This window comes from Pelmatolapia mariae, linkage group LG4 (genome assembly GCF_036321145.2).
Source record: "Pelmatolapia mariae isolate MD_Pm_ZW linkage group LG4, Pm_UMD_F_2, whole genome shotgun sequence".
In the NCBI taxonomy this organism is placed as follows: domain Eukaryota; kingdom Metazoa; phylum Chordata; class Actinopteri; order Cichliformes; family Cichlidae; genus Pelmatolapia; species Pelmatolapia mariae.
In genome coordinates, this window is record NC_086230.1 from 17,493,754 (window position 1) to 17,519,789 (window position 26,036).

Sequence of the window (26,036 nt, forward strand, 5' to 3'; positions counted from 1 at the left end):
GCTTGTACTGGGTTGGACCCCCTTTTTTTTAACCTTCAGAACTGCATTGTCTGTCGAATAGATTCAACTAGGCGCTGGAAACATTGATGTGATTCTGGTTCATACTGACATGAAAGGATCATGGAATGGGCCACCACATCCCAAAGTTTCTTTATTGGATTGGACTGTGGAGACTATTTGAGTACTGAATAGTAAACTCACTGCTATGTTCAGGATAATGCTCTGCGATTACGCATTATCCAACCGGAAGCATCCAGAAATCATAAGGGTCTGACACAGTCAGGTAGGCAGTGACATTCAAAAGATGCTCAGCTGATAAAAAAGGGAGCAGGAAAATATTGCCCGCACCATTACGCCAGCAGCCTGAATCACAGGTACACAAAATTAATCCATGCTTTCATGTGGTTTACAAAGATTTCTGAAATTGCCATCTGAATGTTGCAGCAGAAATTGAGACTCAGCCGACCAGGCAACACTTTTTCCATCTTCTGTTGTCCATTTTTGATGATCCCCTGTAAGTTGTAGCCTCAGTTTCCTGCTCTTTGCTGACAAAAGCGGCAGCTGGTCTGGTCTTCAGCTACTGTAGACCATCAGCTTCAAGGTTCCTCTTTTTTTCCTTTCAGAGATGCTCTTCTGCATACATTGGTAGTAATGAGTGGTTATTTGAGTTACTCTTGCTATTTGAAGTATTCTGGCCATTCTCCTCTGTCATCAACAAGGCATTTTTGTCAAAAGAACCACAGCTCGCCAGAAATCTCTATTTGGCACATTCTCTATAAACTGTAGAGATGGTTGTGTGGCCAAGTCCAAGCACATTAACAGTTTCTGAAACAATCAGACCAACCTGTCTGCCACCAACAACTATGTTTTGTTTAAAATGATTTAAATCACCTTTCTTCCTCATTCTAACACTGAGTTTAAACGTCAGAACATCCTGTAACGTGTTCCTGCAACGTGATTGGTTGATTAGACCCATGAAGTTGCCAATGAGCGCAAAGCTCCCATCAGACTGAAAAACGTGGGTTTTTTTTTAAGGAAGGCTGATTTTGTGATTGAAAATCACTCCTCTCATGAGTGTACAGTATCCTTTGGTTTCTCTGTCAGACACATGTGCTCCTCACACATCTGGTTTCAACACAGAAACAGTGAAATTACTCAGTTTGAGGTTTTACAGTGGGACCTCAGTAACCAACAGGTCACATCATGTTGCTTTTTTATAAACAGTCTATGCCTTCACCATGCCTCCCACTGGGGAAAAACACAGACACCAATACCAGCACATTATCCATGAAACTGAGTTTAATAGATCGTTAAAAATAAGGCTATGATACTGTTTTAGCAAACATTGACCACCATTTATGGCGCCCAGAGAAATAAATGGGACCAGCCTCTGGGTTTTGTTTTTAAGGATGAACATACACTAAGCAGACACACCACACTTGGAAAATCAAACACACACTGGCAGACACTCCTAAGTGTACATGTGTACTCTAAACACAAAACACGCACATACATACACTGACATCCACCCCACCCAAAACGGTGGCAATAAACTGAGATTTAGCCGATAATATAGCAGTGTTCTCTAAAAAAAACATGCATAGCTTGGTACATCAATGAAAGTTTTTCTCTGCACAATTTGATCTCATGGTTTGTGAAAAATTTCCAACATAATGACATTAATCCATTTTATTTAATCATTATTAACAATCATGTAAACTCGTTAGACTATTTTGTTCACAATAGCCGCCTATGATACTCTGCCCGTGTAGAAAGTTACATTCTGAACCAAGATAGGCTCGATAGCAAAGGAAATAAATACTGGAATGGCAAAAACACAATATAAAGTTACTGTTTTGAAATGGACTGAAGACCAAGGCTTCACATATAAAAACAAATTACAACATCTTCTTAATGTTGGCATCCTGCTGTCAGGTTACAGTAAATCATCAAAATACTCATCTCTTAATCAAAGTGTCTCACAAATGGATACAAAACACACACAATGCCCAAAATAACAACAAAAAATAAGGAAAATGTGCCTTATAGGCCTGAAATCTGTGTGTGTAACAATGAAACATGGAATGATGAAGCAATCAGGAGAGACTCTCTTTAGTGCCGTCCTATTCAAGGTGCCACACAGAAATGTTGCTGTTAGTTAAATTTGCATCATTCGAGTTTAAATCCTGAATATATGCGCGCACACGCTCCCAAATATTTGAGTTACAAATGAAATAGTTTTGAGATACTTCTTCGTACATCCTTTGGTTACTGGGACCATCCTCCTAAAAAATATTTGTACATTTTGTTCCCTTCATACAAACAGGACACAGCAGTTTTCCTCCAAAGCAACTAACATCTAACAATTTAAAGTGCCGACGAGCTGAAGCAAACAGGAAGCACTGAGCTGGCGGCACAGGCAGATTTTCCTCACCTACGGCACGAGGGGTTTCTTCATGCAGGCTACTGCTAATGTACAGTAAACTAGTTCTTCTAACCACAGGAAACCTTGAAGTACCCAAAGTGCTTAGACATAATTCATAGAACAAAACATCAGCCTGTTGCAACTGGTGGGACATTCGAACTCCCAAACAATGTTGTAGCCTACAGCTTTTCCTGCATAAAAGCACATTTAAATATGCAACAGCGTGTTTAATGTGCACCACTTGCTGCAAGCTGTGTCTCTAATACCAAACAAACAATACAGTCGAGTAATCAGCCTGATATCGCCGGTGACAAGAAATTCGATACTTTTTTATACGTTTATAACTTGCAGGTTTTTGATGCTCAGGTCTTAAAATGTTAAACACAGGAAAGACGTCGGTGCTGGTTAACACATGTAGTGCTATAGAGTCTGATTACTATAAAATATACTTCAGTTTAACTCAAAACCGCCTGCTCTTTTTTTAGATGACTTCAACTTCAGGTAAGTCCCTTTTTATTGTTTACAACGAAAGCCTTTTTAACGTTTCAGATACAAAGCAACAGACAATTACCTGATCAAACTGCCCATCCCATATGATGTGCTAAAAGGTAGCCTTTCCCCTGTGTGTGCACCAGCTTCTTCAACATGCAGAAGGGAACGCCTGGACGTATTCTTAAAGTTAACATATACTTCATTTTACCTATTTCAGATTCATAAACAATAAAATGTACAAAACATGGACTAAAAATAATTGTTTTTTTTTTCTTTGTTTGTTTTCTTTTTGATTTCTTTACAAAGTAGTAAACTACTCAGGTATTAAGAACAAATTAAAAACTTCCAGAATGGCATGCAGGGGTTGGTGGGCACCCCTGGCATAAACACAAGAGTCTATGAAGTTTTTCAATCGTGAGAAGTCGTGACCTGCCAGACGATGAGGTGACTCCGCTCGTTCTTGGCAGGCGCCGACTGCAGGCTGGCTGTCGATTCGGATAAACCATCCAACTCACCTACTTCATCACCTGTGGAAAAGATGATGAGTAAGGTTGCTGGATGTAGCTGTGGAATCAATTGCAAAGCCACACTTGTAAAGGTCTAGAAAGTGGTCAGAGACCCGAGGGTAAAGGGGGTTGCTGGATGAAAGAAACAGTTGCTGAGTGGCTGTTAGAGGTTACTTGAAGTTGCTAGTGTGAAATTGTTTACAAAGAGCTGTATGCTGCTGTAGTGAAAATCTCATTGTCATTGGTTTGATTGCTAAGAGATCACCATGGTTGCCAGTAGTTTCCATGTAAAAAGCTGAGTTGCCCACAAACTACTCACCAAGTGGCAGTGAAACTGTAAAAAGTGCAACACAAACCAGAACCGGAGACATTTGGAACTTTTGAAATGTGTTGGTTTAAGGAGTCTGGCATAATTTTGACTTCAAAGGGAAATGTTGTCCATTTTTAATTTGCATCACAGTTTCTACAGAGTAAAAAGAAGTGATTCTCAACATATCTGTCAGGTTCTCTTCCACTTCTCTTGCTTACGGTGTACCACAAGGTTCTGTTTTGGGGCCCTTAATGTTTCTGTAATATTTGCTTTGTGTTTAACACATTTTGAGAACTTCCTGAGCATTTCTTCTTATTGCTATGCAGATGACATTTGGCTGTATATGTTTTTTAAGAACAACTTATTTCTAAGATACAAATCTTACACAAATATATAAATATTCAATGGCAGACAATTTTCTCCATCTTAATAAAGAGGAAACAGGCACATAAACAAGGACTTCTAAGAGATTTTTGCCTAAATCAGTGGGAACTCTTGGCCACTTTTGCTAAATCTTCTATGAGGAACCTTGTGGTAAATTTTGACTCAGCTTTACTCTCAATGCTCATGTTGAATCTCTGGTTCACTCTTTCTTAAATCACTCCAGAAATATTGTTGAGTTCCACGGTGCCCCGCTCTAAATTGGAAAATTATTATTTATGTCATTTTTTCTTCATGTCTGGATTAGTGTAATTCATTGTATACTTGTCTTTTCAAAACGTAAAACTTTTTGTTTTAATGTTTTAGCACTTTAAGTAACTGCTGCAATCTGCTAGCGACCATCGCAATCATAAAGAAATTTTTTATTCAGCACCCGCTTTGAGATCAATTTCACATGGCGACAGCCTTCAACCTCCAGCAACCACTTGCCTAACAGAGATTATACATTTTTCCTGGGGACTTGAGGTTGCCAGAGGTTTGCCAACCAGTCTTTAAGCCTGTGTGATTAAGGCCTAAAGCAAACATTATACCAGAAGGGACACATTCAAGCCTTTTACTCCAAAAAGTCTAGTAAACAGCTGTTTCTTTTCAGAATAAAAACCTCTGCTGTGTATAAATACACACTTGTACATGGAGTGTGTTACACCCACCCATCCTGAAGTCAATGTAGCCTTCCCCTCCACTCATAACCAGGTAGGTTTTGGTCTCAGAAGTTGCTGTGTCAGAGGATTCAGATGCAGGGTCATCAGAGCCTGAATCTGCACTACCTGGAGGTGGCATCGCCTGACCTGTGACAGTTAATTTAAAGTATGAAGAAACTGAGAACAAAATATAGTGTTTTAGGGACTCTTTCATTCTCTTGTTACTTTAGCTACCGATTACGTTCTCATTTAATGGTTTGTTTATTTAATCTATGACAAACTAGATTGTACAATTCAGAATCACTGATTCAACTGTACTCTTTAGTTCAACAAACACTCACACTCATATTCTCTTTACAATCATAGAAAATTTCACATTTTTGTCTTCAATCAACAAACTGATTAACTGTAGATAAAATTGTGAATCATTTATATCTTAACTTTTGCTAAATTAGAAATTTCCCCAGGAAACATGGCTGCTAATTTTCCTTTGATAATGGCTAACATTACCTAATATTTTCCCACAGATTCTCTGCACTTGTCTCTTACCTGGCACTGTCACAAAAAACTTGACAGCATCCCGGTGTCCATGGAAACATAGTTGGGCGTGAGCCATGGAGCAGTATGGCACAAAGCTGCCTGGCATTGCACAGTCTGTCACAGAGCTGTCATCACCGTAGACCCGTACAGCACTTCCCGGGCGATTTGGCACTGTTCCTGTTGTTCTGTTAGCTGAAGAATACAGTAAAGTGTCATCTGCCTACTTTATGTGATTCTCTGAAAAAAGTGCATGGATAAACGAAAGCAGGACATTTAGAAGGTAAATGAAAACCGAAAAAACAAACAAGGTCAAACAAAAACAGGTGAAGTTAGGAAACAGGTAAAACGCCAATCAAAAAAACAAAAATGCAAAACAAACTACCAAAAGATAAAAGCAGTTACAACAATTAATACCAGAAAAACTATGTAGATACAATATCACAGAAAGGAAGTCGGCAGAAGTGTATTTGAGAAGGGATTTAAATAAAGGTCCTGAGCCTGATTTCCTCACACAAGTTATTCTAAGTAAAACCTAAAGTTAGAGGTTAAAGCAGACATAAGTACAGACCCTGATTATAAAAACACAGAGAACTGTACAGCCTACACACAGACACTGATATAAAAGAAAGAAGATGGTGACAGGAAACGCAGGTACACCCTCGGAAAAGTTTTAATATTTAAAGAGAGCAGCACTCCTCGATATCTACTGAGAGCCCAGCTTTGAAGCATAAACCATCAAACTGCACTATGTCAGCTATGTGAGACTTGTATCCATGGCAATGCCACTGTCTTTTACAGCACAAATACGCAGCGAGAAGAGACTGAGGATTTATTGATTTTAAGAGAGAAGGTGATGCTACACAATGACGGTCCCTGAGGCATCAGAATGGCCATCTGGGAGATGAGTTGAAATATGAAAGAAGAATAAAAGGAGACGGTGGAGGCAGCAGTGAGGGATTTGATATTAAGAACACGCCGCGCGTTTACGTAACTAATAGCATGCTTCAATTCAACCATATGCCAAATATGAATATATTTGAACTCAGGAATACTCAAAAATAAACAGTTAAACCTCACAACATCTCAGTTTTTCCACAGAATATTTAAATCATAAATACTTTGACACTTTAAAATGATGAAACTAATGTTCTGCAATGCAAATAGAGCATAAAAGCTAACAGTATGTATTTATTCCTAATGCAGTAACGAGTTGAGTTCAGTGAATAAACACTGCTAAAAGAACATTTTTATGATGCATTGCTTTATGAAACAAAAGTGGACATTTAAGCAGGCAGTTGGTGAGATTGTGCTGTACCTTCAGAGAGCGGGATGGAGATGATTACTCCATTTCCTGTACCCACCCACAGTCGGTTGCAGGATACGACGAGAGCGGTGATTCTCACAAATGAGAAACCCAATTTACCCGTACCTGCAACACACACAGAAGATGTTTGGTTTGATCCAAGATCTGAAGAAGAAATGTTGCGACCTCCAAAACTGTTCAAAATATCACTCTACTACGTGTGTGTACAGAAAGTAAGAGCTGAATTCTACATGTATGTTGCCTTAGCGTTCATACAGCAACTCTATCCAGGGATTATTTCCTATAAATGAGTGAGCATAAAACCAGAAGTCTGTTGAGATGATTTATGAAAGTGCTGATTAACTGCTAGGCAACAAACAGTTTGTATACCCAGCATCTTGCTGACGTAGGGCTCAATGTCCACATCCTGGAGGTGCTGGTAGGTGTGGGCGTGAAACAAGCGTAGAGTTGAATCCAGTCGGATGGACACCCAGATGCCGTCTCCAACCCAGGCCAGCTGCCGTACCTGGCTCTCCTTCCGAGGATGAGCGTCAAAGGATTTCTGCAAGGGCGTGACAGATTGCAATTGCGTAATGTTAGAAGTAAATTGGGTTGTTCCCATGACAACAATAAGGTTTAATTGGTTGAGGTTGACTGGAACAGAAAAATAACTTGCGCAACATACAGTTTATTAACTTTCAATGACAGCTGTACCTCTATCCTCATGGCCTTTGGCTGGATGACGTAGATCTTATTTCTGTAGCCGCACCAAACCTTATCGTGGACTACGGTCATACAGCGGATAGAGTGGTGGGGCCGGCCCAGATCCAGCAGATGGTAGTTGGTTAGATCCCACTGTCCGTCTGCTTGGAAGAAACAAGAAGACTTTGGCAATTTGTGGCATAAAATTAGTCATGGCTCAGTCACACTACAGTGAAAATAAGACGGCAACCACCCTGTGACTAGCAAAAATCACTGGTTGGCTGGTGATAGGACTGGACTTTTTGCTGTCGGAGACCGACTGCAAGCAGTCTAAGTTACAGACTTACCGATGCCTCTGTGGAAAATTGCTAATGTCCCATCAGCCAGTGCTACCAGGACCCTCCCTTTAACATGCCTGCAACAGGTTATGAAGACACTTTTAAAAATATGTTTATGAGTCTATTTTTAAATGTTCATTTGTTATGTGTGTGCAAGTCCTTAAATAAAAACACAACCAACTTTTTACTCACACTATGCTGAGGATGGAGTCTTTCAGTTTGATGGCATGAAGACATTTCCTCCACCGAGCCACAGACGAGTGGACGTACAGACTAAAGACAAGAAAGTCGAGCAGAGGAAAACTCTTGATTATCAACTAAATAAAGACATGAAAGTGTATCCGAATGATTAAACAATATGACAAAAACACAGCTGATGATAAATAAATAAACACCAAAATCAGCATGATAACCAAGAGAAAATTTGCTCCATGAAGTTACAACCTCATCAAATTTTTCTGCTCCTTTTTTCCCCTGAACTAATAGCTCCCTCTAGTGGCTGCTGCCTCACTTACCACCCGTTCTGAGCACCGAGCCACATGGTGGGAAGTGCACTGCTCATCCTCAGGACCTCAGTCTCTGATGGGTCCGAGTCTTCTGCCAGAGAAGTCACCCCATCCTGTCTGGATCCCCTGGATAATGGGAAACAGTCCTTCAAATACACCATTCATTAAGAAAACATGGAGTAAACACATGCAGCCGAGTTTCCACAGCTCCTCTTACGGTTTCCTCTGTAAGCTAAAAATACCAATGCTTTTATTATGCAACAGCAAGTTTAGGCTGATTTATTTTAAAGGTGCATAAATTAATGTCTGGACATAATTCTTCTAGGGTTCATACATGTCAAGATTTGATGTTTGTTTGTGGTTAAGAAGTGCTTAAAGATTTTAAATTTGCAATTGTCATATATGCCTTAAAAATCTTAAGAATTGACTAAAGCATCTACCAATATTCACTCTCACCTCTGTGATTCAGCAACTGAGGAGTCAGTGGGTTCCACCCCGAGTGGGTCGGTGAACACGTGCTCCGTGTAGATTCCTGGCTGGTTTTGGTCAGCCCCCTGATCTTCCTCTCCTTCTTCGCCCACGCCAGCATTAGCCTCCGTTGCTTCTGTTGCCTCTTCTGCTGTGGGAACCCCATCTTCTGCTGGACTGGTCTCTCTGGACAACTCAACAGTGGGAGCTGTGGATCACAGCACAGCACAGCTGTCAAACCACACATACTGTACTCTATCTAAACATTTTTTTTAGTAGAGAACTACCTGAGGCTGAGGTGGCGCTGTGCTCAGCCGGCTGGTCGGCAACACCTGCACTAGCTGTCTGGGGAATGGCAGTGGTGCCCTCGGCTGCCGAGGCGCTATCGCTGCCTGCTGAGCCTACACTGGCCACGCTGCCAGCCAGTGACGCCGCATCCCCTTGGCTGGACTCCAGGTCTTGGGGTACAGCTTCACCCGCTGGATAATCAGTTTCCAACACACCTGACAAAACACCACAAATGACCCAGTAAGAAAAATAATTTTTACCCCAACAAACACAAAGCGTGACCACTGGACCTACCTGGCACACTGGCGATGCAGACAATGTGAGTGTTGCAGGCGTAGAAGCTGTCGAGCAGGTCAGAGGGCTGAGTGGCATCCAGAACCATAACCTTGGTGGAGGAGTGGGTGCTAGTGCACACCCACACACGACTGGACATCTCGTCCTGAACAATCAGCTCCTTCTCTTTCTCCCCTTTTTCCCGATCCTTACAGCAACATAACACATTAGCGAATCGACTCAAAGCATAAAACATAAAGAACTATCAGAAGTCACAACTGCCTCCAAAGAGCTTCTTCCTTCCTTAAACTACTCACCTTACTCTCCTGCTCCAACTGATCCAAGCTGCTCTGAGAACCCTTTGTCTGCTTAGAAAGTTCTGATGAGGAAAATGCCCGACCCCCGGACAGGTTGACCCCAGCGGCACACCACAGCTGTGGGACAGAAAGAGCTTGTTAGAAACATCAAAATGTTAAAATACAACAACAATATCCTGCATGTATGCTAAGAGTTGTCTATTCATTCAATTAAGCACCTTCATAGAAGCATCTTTCTGGTCCAGAGGTCTCAAGTAAACCGGCACAGGTAAGTTCATTTTGTTTTCCACTTGTCCACCATTTGCTACCTGTGATGGTAGAACAGTCAAAACTTAAATATTGTAAATAAAGTTTATTTTAAGACTTCTAAGATTTTAAGACCACTGCTTTTAAAGTGACATTTTCTCAGATGAACATGAACACAGCGCTGGAACAGACAAAGGATACACCTTATTATGCTGCACAGCATATGCTGGCCATTGAAAATAAATGATTTCTTCTTCTAAAGGAGACAAAGCAAAATAAAAAGTGCTGATCGCATCTCTGACCTAATGCAAAGCAATTTTTTCATTTCCCACCTTGTATTTGCTGGGCAGGCTCCAGCCATGCGCAGTGACTCGTCCGTCCTCCTTCTGCACGTGAGCCTTCACCTGTCTGTACTGGCTTCTCTTCTGCTCTTTACGTGATGGAGAACTGCACTGTTCCTTACTAAAGGGAGAACCACGAGAGACACAAAGCCATCAGCTGATAATACATTTTATAGACAGGTGCATTAACGAAGGCCATTTCCATTTCCAACTTGGTAAAATCCACAGAACTCAAAGTCACACGTCCTCATTACTTACTCTTCATTGAGGAAGTCAAATGTCTTGGACTTCTCCGTGGGGAACTGGGAGAAAGTGCTGCTCCTCTTCACAGTGCTGCCTGGGGTGCTGTACTTCGTATTGGACTGGGATTCAAACTTTACAGCGGGGGCACTGGAGGAGGAGCTAAACAGTCTGCTGAAGCTGCACGTGGCGAAGTTACAGAAAGCCAAGAGGGAAACAGAGCCGACAGGAGCGCAGGGAAAGAGCAAGGCAGGGGTGTCACAAACAAACCAGACAATCAAGGAACTACCACCAACATTTACTGTACAGTGACATAAAGCATGCTGGGAGTCATAGTAGAGCTAAGCACTCCCCTATTATATCTAACTACTACTACTAATATACACTCACCAGCTACTTTATAAGGCATGCCTGTTCAACTACTTGTAAACAAAACCATCTAATCAGCCAATCACATCGCAGCATGTCTGTGCATTTAGGCATGTAGATGTGGTCAAGATGACCCGCTGAACTTCAAACTGAGCATCAGAATGCAGAAGAAAGTAATTCAAGTGACTGTGAATGTGGCTGTTGTGGTTGTTGGTGTCAGACAAGTTGGTCTGAGTATTTGAGAAACTGCTGATTTACAGAAAATTTCCCAACAACCATTTCTATGGTGAACTCAAATAACAACTCATTATAACCAAGGTATGCAGAAGAGCATCTGTGGATGCACAAGATGTTCAACCTTGAAGCAGATAGGCAACAGCAGCAGCAGCAGAAACCACATCGGGTACCACCTCTGTCAGTGAAAAACAGGAAAGGCTCAACAAAATTGGACAATGAAATACTGGAAAAAAGTTGCCTGGTCTGAAGAGTCTCGAGCTGTGCTGCTATATTTAGATAGCAGGGTCAAAATTTGGCATAAACACCATGAAAGCACAAAGCCATCCTGCCTTGTATCAATGCTTCAGGCTGCTGAAGCATTGATACAATCTTGTTGAATCTGAAGGCAAAAAGAGGTCCAAATCGATACTAGTAGGGTATACCTAATAAAGTGACCAGTGAGTGTGAATTTTTACAATATATAAGACAAGGTTTGATACATGCTTAAAGCCTGTTTTATTACTGCAGAAAGATATTGTGCTGCTTTTGATTTTTCTTTCTGATTTTTGAGAATATGTTAAAATTAAAAACTCAGAAAACACAAGTCATTTCTCCAAATGCCTTTGCAGAAACTGCTACAGAGGTGAGCTTACCAAGGCTAAGGAAGGCAATTTAGATATTAAAATTCCTCAATAATAGAAATCAAATCTACTGACTTGCATGTGCAGTCTGACGTGGTAGACATAAGCAACACAACATGTACATATACTCGTATATGTAGTTTCCCTTTGCTCGCTATGAGCAGACAGAGTAAGGAAAACATCAAAAGGCACACAGCAGGCAGGAGACAGGAAAGCCCGGGGGCAAAAGGAGAGTAACATCTGAGCAGTTTGTGATAACAACAACTGATGCACTGCACTGAGAGCAAAGATTATGGATAAAGACACATCAAAGTTGGATCCTTTCAGAATGGAGGAGCACTTCTGTGTTAAACGGGGGTGGGGCAAGAGAGAGGTTTAGTGGGGAGGTCTGTCAAATCATCTTTACCTAATGCTGCCAATTCAATGGCACATCCCGGAAAAGATAAGAAAAAAGATGTATTTGAATATTTGAATGACAAAAAAAGTCAGGATTCAACTTGGAAGGCAACATGGCAGCCCTATCAAAACTAAAAGACAAAAAGTAAATAATGCAGTAAATCCGAAAAGACTCACAACTGCCAGATGCTGGATTTCTTTTTTTCTGAGATAGTTGGATTTTCCCTTGAAGCCCTAAAGAAGAGAAGACAACAATCTTTAACAATCTTCAGTTTATGTGTCCGGATATGTTGATTTTTTTTAGATGTATAACACAAAGTTATAACTCTAACAAAACATCAAATGCACTTTGCTCCATCCGTCCACCACTCATTGCTTCATCACCTGATCATCTCAGTCCACCGCACAGCTTCCTGCAGCTCCATAAGTCGCTCTTTGTACTGGTTCCTCTCCATCAGCACTCGGGCCATCTCTACTCTGGTGAAACGCTTCTTCTGAGCTGTAGGTAAATCACTCTGTACCGGCACAGAATTAAACCCAAACATGACCACACAGAAATGCATGAATTCTACCAAATAAATGAGCCACACAACAGACACAGGATACAGGACTCACCTCTTCTTCTTCGTTAGCTTTATGTTTCGCTTCCTCCATCTCCAGGCGTACTCTGGAAAATATACGTTTTTACACAAATGTCTATAGGAAATGGGCGTAGCCAGAGTTTCTATTTGGAGAGATACCATTAGGCACTCATCAAGCAGAAACTCCTGCTACTTAGCTCCAATAGCACAGTAGTAAAGTGTGTCAGCGAGGATTTATACTTTGCGACCGACAGTGAATTACCTGCAGCAGCGTGCTTCATCGTCCTTGTGACTAAAGACAGAAACTAAACATCACAGATTCCTCTCATAGCTCTTACTTTTTGAGTTCCTCCTCCAGCTCTTTGTTCTTTTCCTCCAGCTTGGATTTTGCCTGCAGCAAAGCCTCCAGATCTCCCTCCAACATCTCCTTCTCACTTGTCAGTTCGTCGACTTTCTGAATCAAGTCTTTATTCACCACATTCAAGGCGTTCCTGGAAGGACATTTTAGTACGTTTGTTTTTTAATCTCTGTTTTCAAGATAAAAGGCAGCTTAAACAAAGGAACAGGAGTTCAGTGATTCTAAAACTTAGACTGAAATCATGAATTTCAAATGTCAGTAATATAGTGCTGCATGTCCAATCAGGATACAGTGATCCAAAAACCAAAAAACAGTTCTTAAAGGTACAGTGTGTAAAATTTCACCCCATAGATGTCAGTGGGTTGCAGTCAACTGAATTCAGTTTTTTTACTTATCCCAATTGAAGTGCATAATCCTAGCTAGGACAGCTACTGTAGGGCAGACATGTTTTAGTCAGCCAAGAGAGATCAAAAACATTAAATCTAGGCTGTATGCCATAATAGCCGTGGCCTGCCAGCGTGTTTCTACTACTGTTTGTGTAAGAAAAAAAAATCCTCTTTAATAGTCTTTTTTTTTTTTATATACTTGAATTTGATCAACACTTACCAATAAATTAGGAAATTCAAAAGTGGATATGTGTTGGTAAATACTTAGAGGTATTCTATGCTGTTATGCCTGAGTCACCTCAAAAACTCTGGCCACTGTTAATCTATCGTCAGTGTACTCTGATAGCAAAGTGACTCTGGGACCTTGTTGCTATTTTGGGTAGGCTGTCCACTGTTACCTTGTTAGCTAAATTTCCTTCACTTTTCTGTCAGTAAGCTCTGCTGTTAGCCTCTGTTAGCAGCTGTTAGTGAAACATTTCTTAAACAAGATCTAACATTGTTGAACTCGGACACCTAGCGAGTAAACTCTCATACAATGTGAAAATGTAATCAGACTGTTTATCAAAGGAAGTGTTTAATAAGCCTAATATTATCTGACATAATGATAGCTTATAAACAGCTGCTGCTCTTCTAGAGAAGAGAGAGTCTAATCTGCTGACAGTAATAATTAAATAGGCATGCACATTTTCATGTGTTAGGGCTCTGACTTCAGTTCATGACTCTTTGTACCTTTCGTGTGAATGTGCAGACATGAATTAAAAATCTGACTCCATGGCACTCGAACATCTAAGAGCAACATACACAACTCAGCGATTAGGCAGAAGAGAGAAGTCCATTTTCACCATTGTATTCAAGATGGTGGGGGAACATGGTGACTTCTAAAAAGTGGCACTCACTCCTATGTATTTTTTAAGGTTTAATTCTACGTTATGAGAATACAGCAATATGTTAAACGACATTATTAGATACTAATCAATGTATGTTTGTGGGTGCAATATTTTCAACATTGCTTTTTTCCCTCTTAATAATCTCCAACAATAAAACAAAAACATTTAAAAAACTAAACCAAACCAAATTTAGAGAGAGTCATTACAGCCCTACAAAGGATGAAGAAGTGGATATTAAATTCTACTTACTTAGTCTCAAGCAGTTGTGAATTCTCCATAATTAGATTTTCAACTTCCCGGCCCATTCCTGAACAGAATTAAAGAACATCATTATAATTTTATCACTTAACAAATCTGAATTGAACACAAACTGGATCTGTCACTACTTTAACACTACATATAAAGAAGTACACTATTCACACTAAGAATAAATCCAACCAGGCATGACGTGGGACATGAAATATCTCCTAGTGAGATATTTGTTACTGTAGGTCTCACAGCACATGAAACTACCGCAACGCACAAACACACAGCACAACATGTCACATGACAGACATGAGAAGAATGGAAAGAGTGGGTGAGGTCTTACCAATCAAACTAAGGTCTGAGAATACCATGCAATCCAAGCCAGGCGGAAAAAGAATAGGGAAGAGAGAGAGAGAGAGAGAGAAATGCGGATATAGTTTGAGACAGTGAAATGACCAAAATGATGAAGGAGCCAGAGCTGAATGTGTAGCTGCTGACTCCACAAGCAAAAAGGAAGAGATGCTGTAAAATCTCTAAAGATAACATACATTTGACATTTTCGGCACTCAAGAGAAGAAAAGTACAAGAGCAAAAAAATAAATGAAAAAATAAAAGCTGTATAAAGATCAATTAGGCCAAAAAAGGAAGCACTACACTCCATCATTCATGCACCAAAATCTTTTTGAAGTAGTAGGCAGACGAAAATATATTAATGTACCCTAATATAAGACGCAATGAAGAAGAACCTTTAACAATGGTGGATGTGGAAAGAATGAGTAATGGGTAAAGGTCAAAGGAACTTTACAGAAAAATGTTTAGCTAAGGAAAGGTTGGAGGTCATACACACCAGAGTACTCCACTTGGATTATGGACAAAAGCCAGAGAATGAGACACGGGAGAGAGAGAGGTGATGTTAACATGGGTAGATGGCTAACACTTTGTACAACAGCTGGACCAAAGCAAGCGGTGTAGCGTCGCAGAAAACAGCTGGTTATGAAGTTACAATGAATTTAAAGAAAGTAGAACAACATCTGCTAGTAAAGTATCGAAGTGGGAATTCAGCAAATCACCTTTACGACCTTTTAGAAAGAAAATAAGCAGTGATTATAAAGAAGTATTCAGGCTATTAACAGAATCATTCAGCATGTATTTCACCTCTGGCTTTTAAGATTTCAGTATTTTTTCTTTACATATCTGACACTGAAACTGAAATGTACATCTTTACATAGTATATCTGTCAATCATCTGTGTGCTTTAAACTGAAAAACATCAAAAATGTAGTTTTTATTTGACCTTTTCTACATAATACTCTCGGACTAACCAATCCACGTTTTTTCAGTCACTTTTTTGTAAAGTTTTCACTCACCTAAAAGATCAGCTCCTTCGTCCACGTCCCCGATGAGCCCGGTGCCTGCAGAGGACAGCTCCTCAAACAGGGAGTCTGTATTGCGGTCAAATGCCATGTTTTCAATGCCTTTAGTAGGAGTGCTGACAAAAGAAAGAACAATAGGAGGTCATGTTTTTTGCCTGATGGATCTTTCATTTAAAAAAGACAAACACCCCCAAAAGGTCCTCTTTGTATTACCTGCAGGGTCTGTACCCAATGAGATCCATGTCCAGTTCAGGGGTGGACTCAATGATGTCCTTCACATCTGAGCTGTCCTCATTTTCAGGCAGACCTGCAAAACACACAAGCATAGATGATATATATCAGAAGGAAGGATATGCAAGTAAACATCATAATGTTTTTGTGGTGTTGTTTTGTAAACCTGTACATAAGAGTATTAGAATTTGTGACCCTACCTACTGATATGGTTCTGGTCCCCGGAGCAGCTTGCACCTCTGTGCTCTTACTGTTCCCATCTTCCCTCTCCATGTCCGAGGCAGTGGTTGACATCTGTGTGGCCAACTTGGAGCCGGTGAAGTCTGATAGCTCATCCTGTAATGAAAAGATGATTCATTTACAACAACAAAGCGATGCCTTAACTGAAGCTGTATACCAAAATAGAAAATAAATAAACCAAAATAAAGCTGACACAGAAACAGAAGCAGCAAGAGTCCAATTTCTCTCCGCTCTTACATTATGTAGAGGGCACTTTTCACAAAGTAAAAATCCTCAACTACCGAGCTTTTTTTACCAACTTATAACTTCTTATAAGGTGAAAGAAAAAAAATCACACTTACACCACAAAGATCTGACACACTATCCTATATGAGATTATATTAGTGAAATTGGAGCTCAACAAAACACAGATAATCACATATAAATGAAATATACTGGAATTACTAAACGTTGCGAATGGACTGAGGAGAGCTTTCTGGCTGGATGCAAAGAGAAAATATGAGCAACACAGAAAGTGGCACGCAAACACAACGTCCACAAAACACGACACAGACTGCAGAGGGCTTCATGTTCAACATTTACTGAACATAAATAAGGACAACAACAGGAGCTACTGTTCTAAACTCTAGTAAACTACACAAATCCACCGAAAATCCAAAAACTAATAATACATAACTACAGCAGTAAGTGACAGATGAAATGTACGTTAATGTAAAATGAGTGATTAGTAATGTTTGAAGAGCTACATAAATACAGCAAAAATAAAGTCAAATATATACAACTCGTGCATTTTACCCAAAATCAAAAACAAACTGGAGGCCAGATGCAACCAAGCTGCTATTGACTTTTGCACATTAATAATTAACCAGCTCCATATGTGCACTTTTATTTTGAAAGATCCCAATGAGGCCTTCAGACATGGTTGCATATAGCACAGCTGGTCTGTGACGTGAGAGTCTACAAATGCACAAAGCGACGTGTTTGAAAAGATGAAACAGCATAGTGGAGCAAACTACAGAAGCCCACACACACGCAAACATAAACTGTGCTGCGCACGGCCAATGCAGGAGCGCTGCTGCTCATACCAGCCGCCACTCATCCAACTACCTTGCAGTCGTCTGCCAGTGAATTCCCCCAAGTAGAGTCCTGCGCACTCTTACCCTCCCTTTCCTTTGGGGGGTCACCATAGTCCAACTGCTTGGGGGAGGGGGAAGAGTAAGAATGCAGCTCACAAGTGCAGAAGCAGTTCAACAGAAATGCAAACACCTCATAGTGTGCATGTCTGTGAAGTGAATGGGACAGTTCATACATACAAGTAAGCATGTGTGTGCGTGAGTGCATGTGCATGTGTGTTTATAGTTTATAGATCATCAACAAGCAACAGATGAGTCTTTAGTCAAGTCAAATCAGCATTTATTGTTTTGTAAATCCCTTTCCTACGGTGGCCCTGAGAGGTCAAACGCACTTAAGCAAATATCGTCCAATAGAAAAAATGTTGCAGAAGGACACAAAACACAACAGAACTTAAACGAAACAAAACTGAAGTGTTTCTGGGGACACAATAAGCTAATTGCATGATTCTTATAATGCTGCAGATACATGTTCACTATTAACCGCTGTTAGCTTGTCACTTTTGTGAGCTTTTGTTCTTCCGTTGTGTTCTGTGTGCTTTTGTCATTTTCAGTGTTAGAGTTCTCGAAGTGCAGTGCATTTGACCTCTCAGGGCCACCGTACTTTCTGTATAGAATCAAAATAGGTTTTGACTAATGACATGTTGCAAAGCTAAAACTATTTGTGCAGGAAGTCAGAAATAGTAATAGTAAAACAATTACTTAGTTATGAAAAGTACACAAATATATTTATATTGATTCAATTTTTTTTCCATTTTTGTATTTTATAATTTCTTTGAAACACATTTCTATATATTACAGCACTTACAGTAATATTACATATGAATCATTTTAATTATTTTGTTTATTTAAGCGCTCCCCTTGAATGAAATGCAATGCCGCAGAAACATAATTATGCCAGTTTCAGAGCTAAGATGAAATGGTTTTACTTAAATGACTAATGTGGAAATTAGATCATGGCCGGCACATGCAGGTCATTAACCTGTCGTTTGCTTTTCGCTCACCTCTGCAGCAACTCGCGCTCCCATAAATAAACATGACATCGCTGCTGAACTCTGACGCCATGTTTGCATATCAAAGACACTCATGTTCAAAAGGCCATGGCTTAACAATAACCGCCCTGTAGCTCTGATTACATAAGGCCCCATCACAATCCAGCCAGCCTCTTTTTTCCTCCCTCTCTCAGTGACTGGCTGCACGCCATACAGCGGCATCATTCCCAGAATGCACTGCGCCGCAGAGCTGGTGTCCCAGTTTTAACAAAAACGCAGCAGTGCAATGTAATAACATTGTCACCCTGCAGGTTCTGACTGCCACAGATACAATCACCGCTGACATGCCCATCAAGTACCCAAGGCAGTGACTTTAATCAAAGCTGGAAGAAGATATTAAGGAGCATCAACACCATTATAATGTGGATATATATAAAAAATATTTTTGTTTCCCCATTTAAAACATGAATTAAATGAACTGTAAATACTGAATAAAATAACACATAAAAATATGTTATTTGTACCTACAGAAAACATTTATAAATATTCATGTGACACATTTAATGATCTCCTCTGATTGCTACACCGGGGGCAGTCTGCATATTCATCAATGGCTAAAGAAGAGTCTAGAAACAGAGGGCGCCTTGTTAGATGCCTGCATAAAAAACACATAAGCACACCCGAGCCTTATCAAAGGCTCTCTATTTATAAATGGACTCGAAGCTTAAAAACTCTATTCTATCTTCTATTTTCGACCTCTGGCAAAACCACCAGAAACAGGAAATCCAATTAGAGCGATCATATCATTCTCCATAATGCCAGTGTTTTTTTTTAATAATACAGCTAAAGCACTAATTAAATAATCAATTATTAATTTTCAATTTGAATCAAGTGATGTCATTATTTAAGATTTTTCATTTCACTTGCTTTTCTTTTATTTAACATGATCTGGACGACAGCATTCATCTTATTTGTGGAAAAGATGCTTTAAGAAGCAGAAATTCGGATATGTTGGCCTTTTACATCCACACTTCATAGACGAGGCATGAATGTGTCTTCTATACATCGGTTTTCTGGCTGACATAACGTGGCCTGAACCAGACACAGGTTTATTCTCTAAGGATAGATCACAAGGTAGGTACGACCCACACACCCACCTTGAGACTTGTGTTGGAGCGAGGCTGCGATGAGTCAGTGAACCTCCAGCTCTCTGTGCCCAGTGTCTCTGCTCTGGCCTGAGGATCTGGGATGAGCAGAGATGCTCCGCCAGATGATGGGAAGATTCCCAAAGAAAGAGGTCGCTCTCTCCTTGGGAGATTAAAAAAAAATTATAAAACGTCCCTTTTTATTGGAGAACAGACCACAAACGCTGCATGTGTGATATGAAAGTGGCATGGCAAACAAACTTATGCGCTCTCACCTGACTCGGCCGACTGCGCTCGACTCGGAGGTCTCGCTGATCTGTTGCATTTTGATCCTCTCCACGTGCTCCATGTAATTATGGATCATCTGCAGAATTCAAAGCGAAAACACCCAAAAGGGAGCTAGTTAGTCATGACCACTCTTCAGAGTTACGCTCCGCTCCTCCCTTTCTCTCTAACCTACCTCTGTGTGCCGCTGATGGAGGGAGTTATATTCCTTCTTCAGGTCCAGCTCTCGTTCTTCTAACCTGCCAACTGAAACAAAGGAAGGCCCTCATCAGTTTCAGCTACTTTACAACCAGCTTATAGACTTTAAATCACTTGTTAAATACTTCAGAACCTCACTGTCACATTATATTAATTCTTCTCTGTGATCATTAGGTTTTTGCATGTGTATGACAGTCGTATGTAAAAAGGTGTGCAGTTTTTCTCTGCCATGCAGTATAGAGGGGCTGGGGCTGGGGGGGGTAATCGCACCCAAATAGTTTTCAGCACTGGGCGCCTTACGAAGTGACAAAAACATCTAATCCCTTATTAGCACATCAGGTTTAGCCTAAGCCACGCAGCGAGCTGCTGCAACAGACGGGTTTAAAGCCCGGATACTATCAATTACAACAGCTAAAGCTTCTGTGTGTTGTGCGATGATGCCTTGCCAGTGTGTACTTTGACACTATCGAGCAATTTTATTCTGCAGTCATGAGTCATCACATTCCTAGATCCCAGTAATGAAATGAAGAAAGAAAAGCTGTGCAGGGGGACAGCTGAAGCTTCTCGCAATCCTTGATGAGTATGTGTGTGTGTGTGTGTGTGTGCGTGTGTGTGTGTGTGTGTGTGTGTGTGTGTGTGTTGTTTTATAAAGTAATCACTGGGTGGAGAAGAAGCTGAATGTAAGGCCATAAGCCTGACTGGATTTATGAGTCATTTAGCCTAAAATCCTGAAATGCATACCAAATGAATAGTTTACATGTCAAAAAGCAAACAGCATCATCCACTGTGAAGCTCTACACTCAAAAAACATTTTGGCCGAAATGCTGATTTTAACTAACTTAATTTTGTTACATAAGAACAATTTAAAAGGTTAAATTTAACATATCTGGTCAGATTAAATTTACTTGATTGGTATACATTCAGTTTATACCAAGCACATTCTTCTTAGTGATCCCATATTAATGTTGAATTATTTGAATAAGTAAACCTTTGATTTTATTTATTTCAGCTGCTTTTTATTCAAAATATTGCTTCAAGTTGACTGAAAGTTAAAAATATTTTTTTAATTACAAAGCATGACTTGTTTAAAACTTACTCATCAGGCTGTTACTCTGCTGGATGCTTTATTAATCAATTAAATCTGAATTCCCCAAACTCAGCTCCAATCTCTTAATTATTGATCTTTTCCGTGTCAGGCCAGTGAAACTAAAGCACTAAAATTATCTAAGCTATACTGTTGTTGCCTAACTTCTTGCTCCAACTGTGGCCATTTAACTCAGTGGACTCGGATTTAAAGCACCTTAATGAATGAATGATTTACCATTCACTGGGAGTGGCAGCAAATTAGCTGAACCTACTGAGCAGGAATCATTCTCTCAAACAGCAAACACAGCAAAGCAATAACCGATAAATAATTCACTTTTGATTTTCCACATCACACCAGCCACTGGGATACTTATGTTTGCCTTGTTAAAGCTTCTGCTGTAAGTCAAATTTGGAAAGAAATTCCTGTTTTCTTCCCACTCGCAGCTTTGTGTGAATGAATGATTTGCTTTAACCAGCTGTGCTGCTTAGTCACCAGATACTGGACCAGTCATTGTGTGAATCCCCCTCTTTTTTTCTGACAAGACAGAATGTATGAACCAATCGCTTCCCCTCTACCACTTAATCCACCCATAAGATGGGCGGGTAATGTACTGCCGCATTAGGAGGATGGGAATAACAGAAATCCTTTAATCCCATTACTGTTACCCCCGCAAAGATGAAGAAAGAGAGCGTGAGAGTCTGCATGGTTAATGTGTGCGTACATAGCAAGCCATGAGAGGAAGAAGATAGTAAGGGAGTGAAAAATAGACTAACTGCAGGAATTGAAACAGAATTATTTATAATAGCGATGAGATTTCATCTCAGCGCATGGATGCTGATAGACATGGAAGATTTTTTTTGAAAGCACGTACACAATAATATAAGCGTGTGCATGAATGTGTGTGTTTTTGCTCACTCTGGTCTGCATAGTTCTTGATTTTGAGCTCCAGTTGGCGGGAGTGGGACTCCATCCGGTCCACATGGCTCTGCAGGTCCTTCTTCTCCTGCTCATGAGTGTCTTCAAATTCGATGAACTTCTACACACACAACACAAACACACACACAGTTTTGTTGGACTCACTGACACTTAATGCAAAACATATCAAAGCTGGTTTGTCAGCAGTCTGGTCTTGTTTGATGCTTGTTTTGCAATAAGAAAAAAAAAGATGTCATTCCTAAATTTGAGCGTTCTATTTTTACATGACAGTAATGAAACCAAATGAGGAATTCTGTCCCACTGCAAAATTAATGTTTGAAATAGTAATTTGGCCACTGTATTTATAATAACAACTCTATTATAAATACAATTTAGCTGTTTTACAGTATTAACATTTAGGAAAACTGATGTGACGCGTACAGATATGACTGTGGCCTCTGAAAATGAAGGACATATCTCTGGATCCCTAAAAGTATTAATGGTCCCACGACTGTGACAGATTATCAAATGTGTCTTGAGTCTGATCTGCAGTGCCGCTTCCCCCCAGTTTCCTTATAGGCCGGCCTCTGAAAATGCACTTTTGTTTATGTGTGTGTATCAACGTCCACATCCTGTCCAGCTGAGCAAGCCAAGGCCCTGACGTGGCTCCCTTCCTTCCTGTGGGCACAGGAATCTTACCCTATTTTAATGTACAAACAGATGCAGGAAACTTCCTTGCAAAGACATAAATCTCTAATTTAGTTTATACTCAGTGATCGACCCAAATTACTCTCTTTTTCATCAGTAGCAGTCTGCTTGCCTACTGTGTTTTTGATGGTATGAATTACATAGAAGTGAAATTTAAGGTAATTACTATGGATCTTAAACTGGAAATCAACTAGTAAATTAAAAAAAAATAAAAGAAAGTGGTAGAAATATGAGGAATCATGAAAAGTTTCAAGCATGAACATTTGCTGATGTTCTCAGTCTTCCATATTAGTAGTACAGTAGTACCATAGGCCTGTTTCTTCCAGGATTATTCCTGTAAAAAGGAAGTTTTTCCTTCCCACTGTCGCCGAGTGCTTGCTCAAAAGGCATTAATTTGATTGTCAGGGTTTACTCTGTATTATTGTCCAGTCTTTACATTACATCAGCACCAGAACTCCAGAAACAACCAATAAAATTAGTTTAGTTAATACTGCCCAGGGATGGCAGAAGGAAATTAGCTAGTAACTAATAAGGAATAATAGAAATAACCAGTCACACTGGACTTAAGATAAAGCAGTAACTATGTGTGAGACAATTAAAACAGCAGCATTCCTCTTTGTAAAGATATGATAGAAAGTATTCCCGCAGCAAACAACATCAACAGTGCAGATCAGACGCCCCCAAGAAACTGAAAGATGATGCCAATAAGTTTTAACGGGCTGAACTGCTGCCTTAGATGTAATTAAAGTTAAAGATATTCTCACAGCCATCTGCTTCATTCTGCTTCATTTTTCAAGATTATCTTCAATTTAAATCAGAGTTTAGTGGAAACAGGCTCGCAAACACATCACAGCAGACAGGAATGTGCTGCTATCCTTTTTTTTTTTTTTACCTGTTATGAAACAATGAAGGAGCGGGTAAAAGGTGTCATTAAAAAAGACAGAAATGCCACACCCTTCATCGGTCTGGTAAAATGGGTGGGAAGGAGGTCAGTCTGTTGACACTGAAACCCAAGACAAAAAGAAAAGAAAAGCAGAAATGAAAGCTGAAGGATGTTCCCCTCTTCTCACAAAGGATCACATGACCTGGAAGTAACACCGTGCCTTCCCAGGAGGCTCAGCGTACCCCTGCTCACTCCTCCTCGGGGCTTTAGATAAAGAGTCCTACCCAGGAAACCGGCTTATTGTTTCTGTGTCTATTTAAAACACATTATACTGCAAAACAATGCAGGATACAGCATTATTGTCACAGTGTATACGAGTGTTTGTGGCTGTGTCACCAAGGTGCAGCATCACCCACTGGATGGAGGTTCCACAGCATACCGGGCTGCTTTCCCACTGCCCCTGAGCCACAGAGGCCAGCTGTGACAGAAGGTCCGAGTCACATCGCTTCACCCTTCATATTGAGGGCTCAGGGCAGATTGACCACACACAAACACACACACCCTGCCAGAAACACAAAATCCACACACATACACACACGTCTAGGCTCCACTTTTGCTGCCAATCTGCACCCAATCAGATATCACATCCTAAACTTTAGAAGCTGCATGTGTCTTTATAGGCATGGGCCTACAAAGTATGTAATTATTGCACAACAACAGTGTTATAACCTGACGGCTTTGGAAGATGTGAACATTCTCCAGCTGTGAGAGTCTGTTATAAATAATGAGATCCGAGAGCATTACAGGAAATGTAGGTTGCAGGTGTTTTCCAGCTCTAAATAAAGACTTTTAAGTCTGGAAGGACTGTAATGTCAATTTAGACTTTATTTTTTGTCTCTTACAAATTACCCAAACTTACCCAAAAGTACATTTATAGCTAAATTACTGGAAATCTCCTTTAAGTAATATAAATGTATATTTCTGATATTTTCCAGGTGTTAGATATCTGAACTGTGGTCATCTATCTGTGCACACAGTATTTTCTGCATATGAAGATAAGAGCTTAAAGAAGTAACACTGTTGTGCAGGATGTTTGGCTTTGCACATGTATGAATGGTGGACATTATGCTGTTTAGTGATGCAAACATCACTAAGAGTAGTTTGGTTAAAGCTGTGGTGGGATTTTCTGTGACATTTTACGCCTCACTGTTATTCCACAAGCTCCGTCCTCTTCACACTGATGTATTTTATAAACGGCATATATGTATTTTACAGTTACAGTGATGGCCCAAAACGCTGAGTCACTTCACCTGCTGTTTCTGACTTCACTATCTGATGCAATAGGACATCATATGTGCATTTGCCAGGGATGTGGCTTTGATGTGCTTGTTTCATAGATAGACACAGTTATATGACAGATCATCCCGCTAGAAAACAGAGCCAACAAGGAGACAGGGCCATTTCAGTGAGCCGCTAGCATGACTCTGCCTTGTTTACATCCCCACTGAACTCCATGGATGCTGCCAGGCCACGTGTATAGGTTAATTCATCGCTCAGGGATGCTGGGAGGAGAAAGCACCTGAGGCAGGCTTCATTACCCTCCTTTAAAAAAAAAAAAAAAAGGATGCTGAATGTTGATATTTTCCTTCCCCCTCTCTTAGATCCATTCAGCTCACCTCCTCTGCGTGTTTCCTCAGCGCTTTCTCCCGCTCGTACTGGGTGATGAGCTGCTCGTTGTCCTCCTTCAGCAGCTCCAGCTCCACTTCGTGCTCCTGGTTCTCCGCGAACACGGAGTCCAGGTTCTCCAGCACGGCCACCACAAGCGGCATCAGCTCTTTCACCACGTCCTCGTCGTATTTACCGATAAGCCTCTCGAACTCGCGGTAAATGGAGTTGGCCAGGCCCGACACCCGCTCAGACATCATCGCTGATGTCCCCGGGTCGTCCTGGTACACAACTCCGTCTTCCAGCTCCATTTTTAGTCCTCTCCCTTTCAACTAACAGGACCAGTTTGGGTTTTTTCTCCGCCTTACCCCGCCACTATGAACGCCCGTGTTCCTTAAATAAAGACAGCTTTTCTTTAATCAAACGGACACATTGAGAACAGCGCACGAATGTACTATTACGATGCAAGACAGGCTACGTGGATTTCTTCCTATTTTTTCCTCGCTTGTCCCGTGCTGCGTTCAAATGCTCCCCCGAAGCTCCCAAATCCCTCAATCACCATGAGAACAAAACCACAGGGATTAGTTTACAGCCCTTGAAGACCCAGAAGTAGCGAAAGATATTGTTTATCTTTTGAAAATATAGCACAAACAGTATTATATCGGCACACAGCACTGTATTTTTTTCACATTAAATGTAAACAACAGAATGTTTTTTCCTGTAGCTGA

General features: G+C 40.5%; 1 protein-coding gene across 4 annotated transcripts; it reads right to left on the minus strand.

The window, feature by feature from the left end:
• Window positions 1-1,281: 1,281 nt before the first annotated feature.
• On the minus strand, window positions 1,282-25,813 carry spag9a (sperm associated antigen 9a). 4 transcript variants are annotated; one of them, XM_063471664.1, is made up of 31 exons: window positions 25,320-25,813; window positions 22,053-22,173; window positions 20,028-20,098; window positions 19,843-19,931; window positions 19,580-19,730; window positions 17,408-17,494; window positions 16,261-16,396; window positions 16,043-16,136; window positions 15,824-15,945; window positions 14,801-14,815; window positions 14,461-14,518; window positions 12,919-13,071; window positions 12,615-12,666; window positions 12,384-12,514; window positions 12,177-12,233; window positions 10,396-10,557; window positions 10,129-10,258; window positions 9,769-9,858; window positions 9,551-9,667; window positions 9,255-9,441; window positions 8,960-9,175; window positions 8,661-8,880; window positions 8,214-8,330; window positions 7,891-7,971; window positions 7,708-7,775; window positions 7,373-7,521; window positions 7,049-7,220; window positions 6,671-6,784; window positions 5,365-5,547; window positions 4,825-4,962; window positions 1,282-3,444 (listed from the first exon to the last, which is right to left on the minus strand). In XM_063471664.1, the coding sequence occupies exons 1-31, from the start codon at window positions 25,617-25,619 to the stop codon at window positions 3,326-3,328; spliced, it is 3,900 nt and encodes a 1,299-aa protein (XP_063327734.1). In that variant the 5' UTR covers window positions 25,620-25,813; the 3' UTR covers window positions 1,282-3,325. The 4 variants fall into 4 exon arrangements, with proteins under 4 accessions (XP_063327734.1, XP_063327733.1, XP_063327735.1 ...); XM_063471663.1 differs by having other exon boundaries at window positions 7,373-7,524; XM_063471665.1 differs by lacking the exon at window positions 14,801-14,815 and having other exon boundaries at window positions 7,373-7,524.
• Window positions 25,814-26,036: the final 223 nt, after the last annotated feature.

Bases quoted from the DNA above. Each gene is read 5' to 3' on its own strand.
- spag9a (XM_063471663.1), bottom strand. From the start codon at position 25,619: ATGGAGCTGGAAGACGGAGTTGTGTACCAGGACGACCCGGGGACATCA. The intron at 12,667-12,918 runs GTAAGAGCTATG...TATATTTTCCAG, and splicing joins CTGGAGGAGGAACTCAAAAA to AGTACGCCTGGAGATGGAGG. The intron at 7,972-8,213 runs GTAAGTGAGGCA...TCTTGTCTTTAG, and splicing joins CTCGGTGCTCAGAACGGGTG to TCTGTACGTCCACTCGTCTG.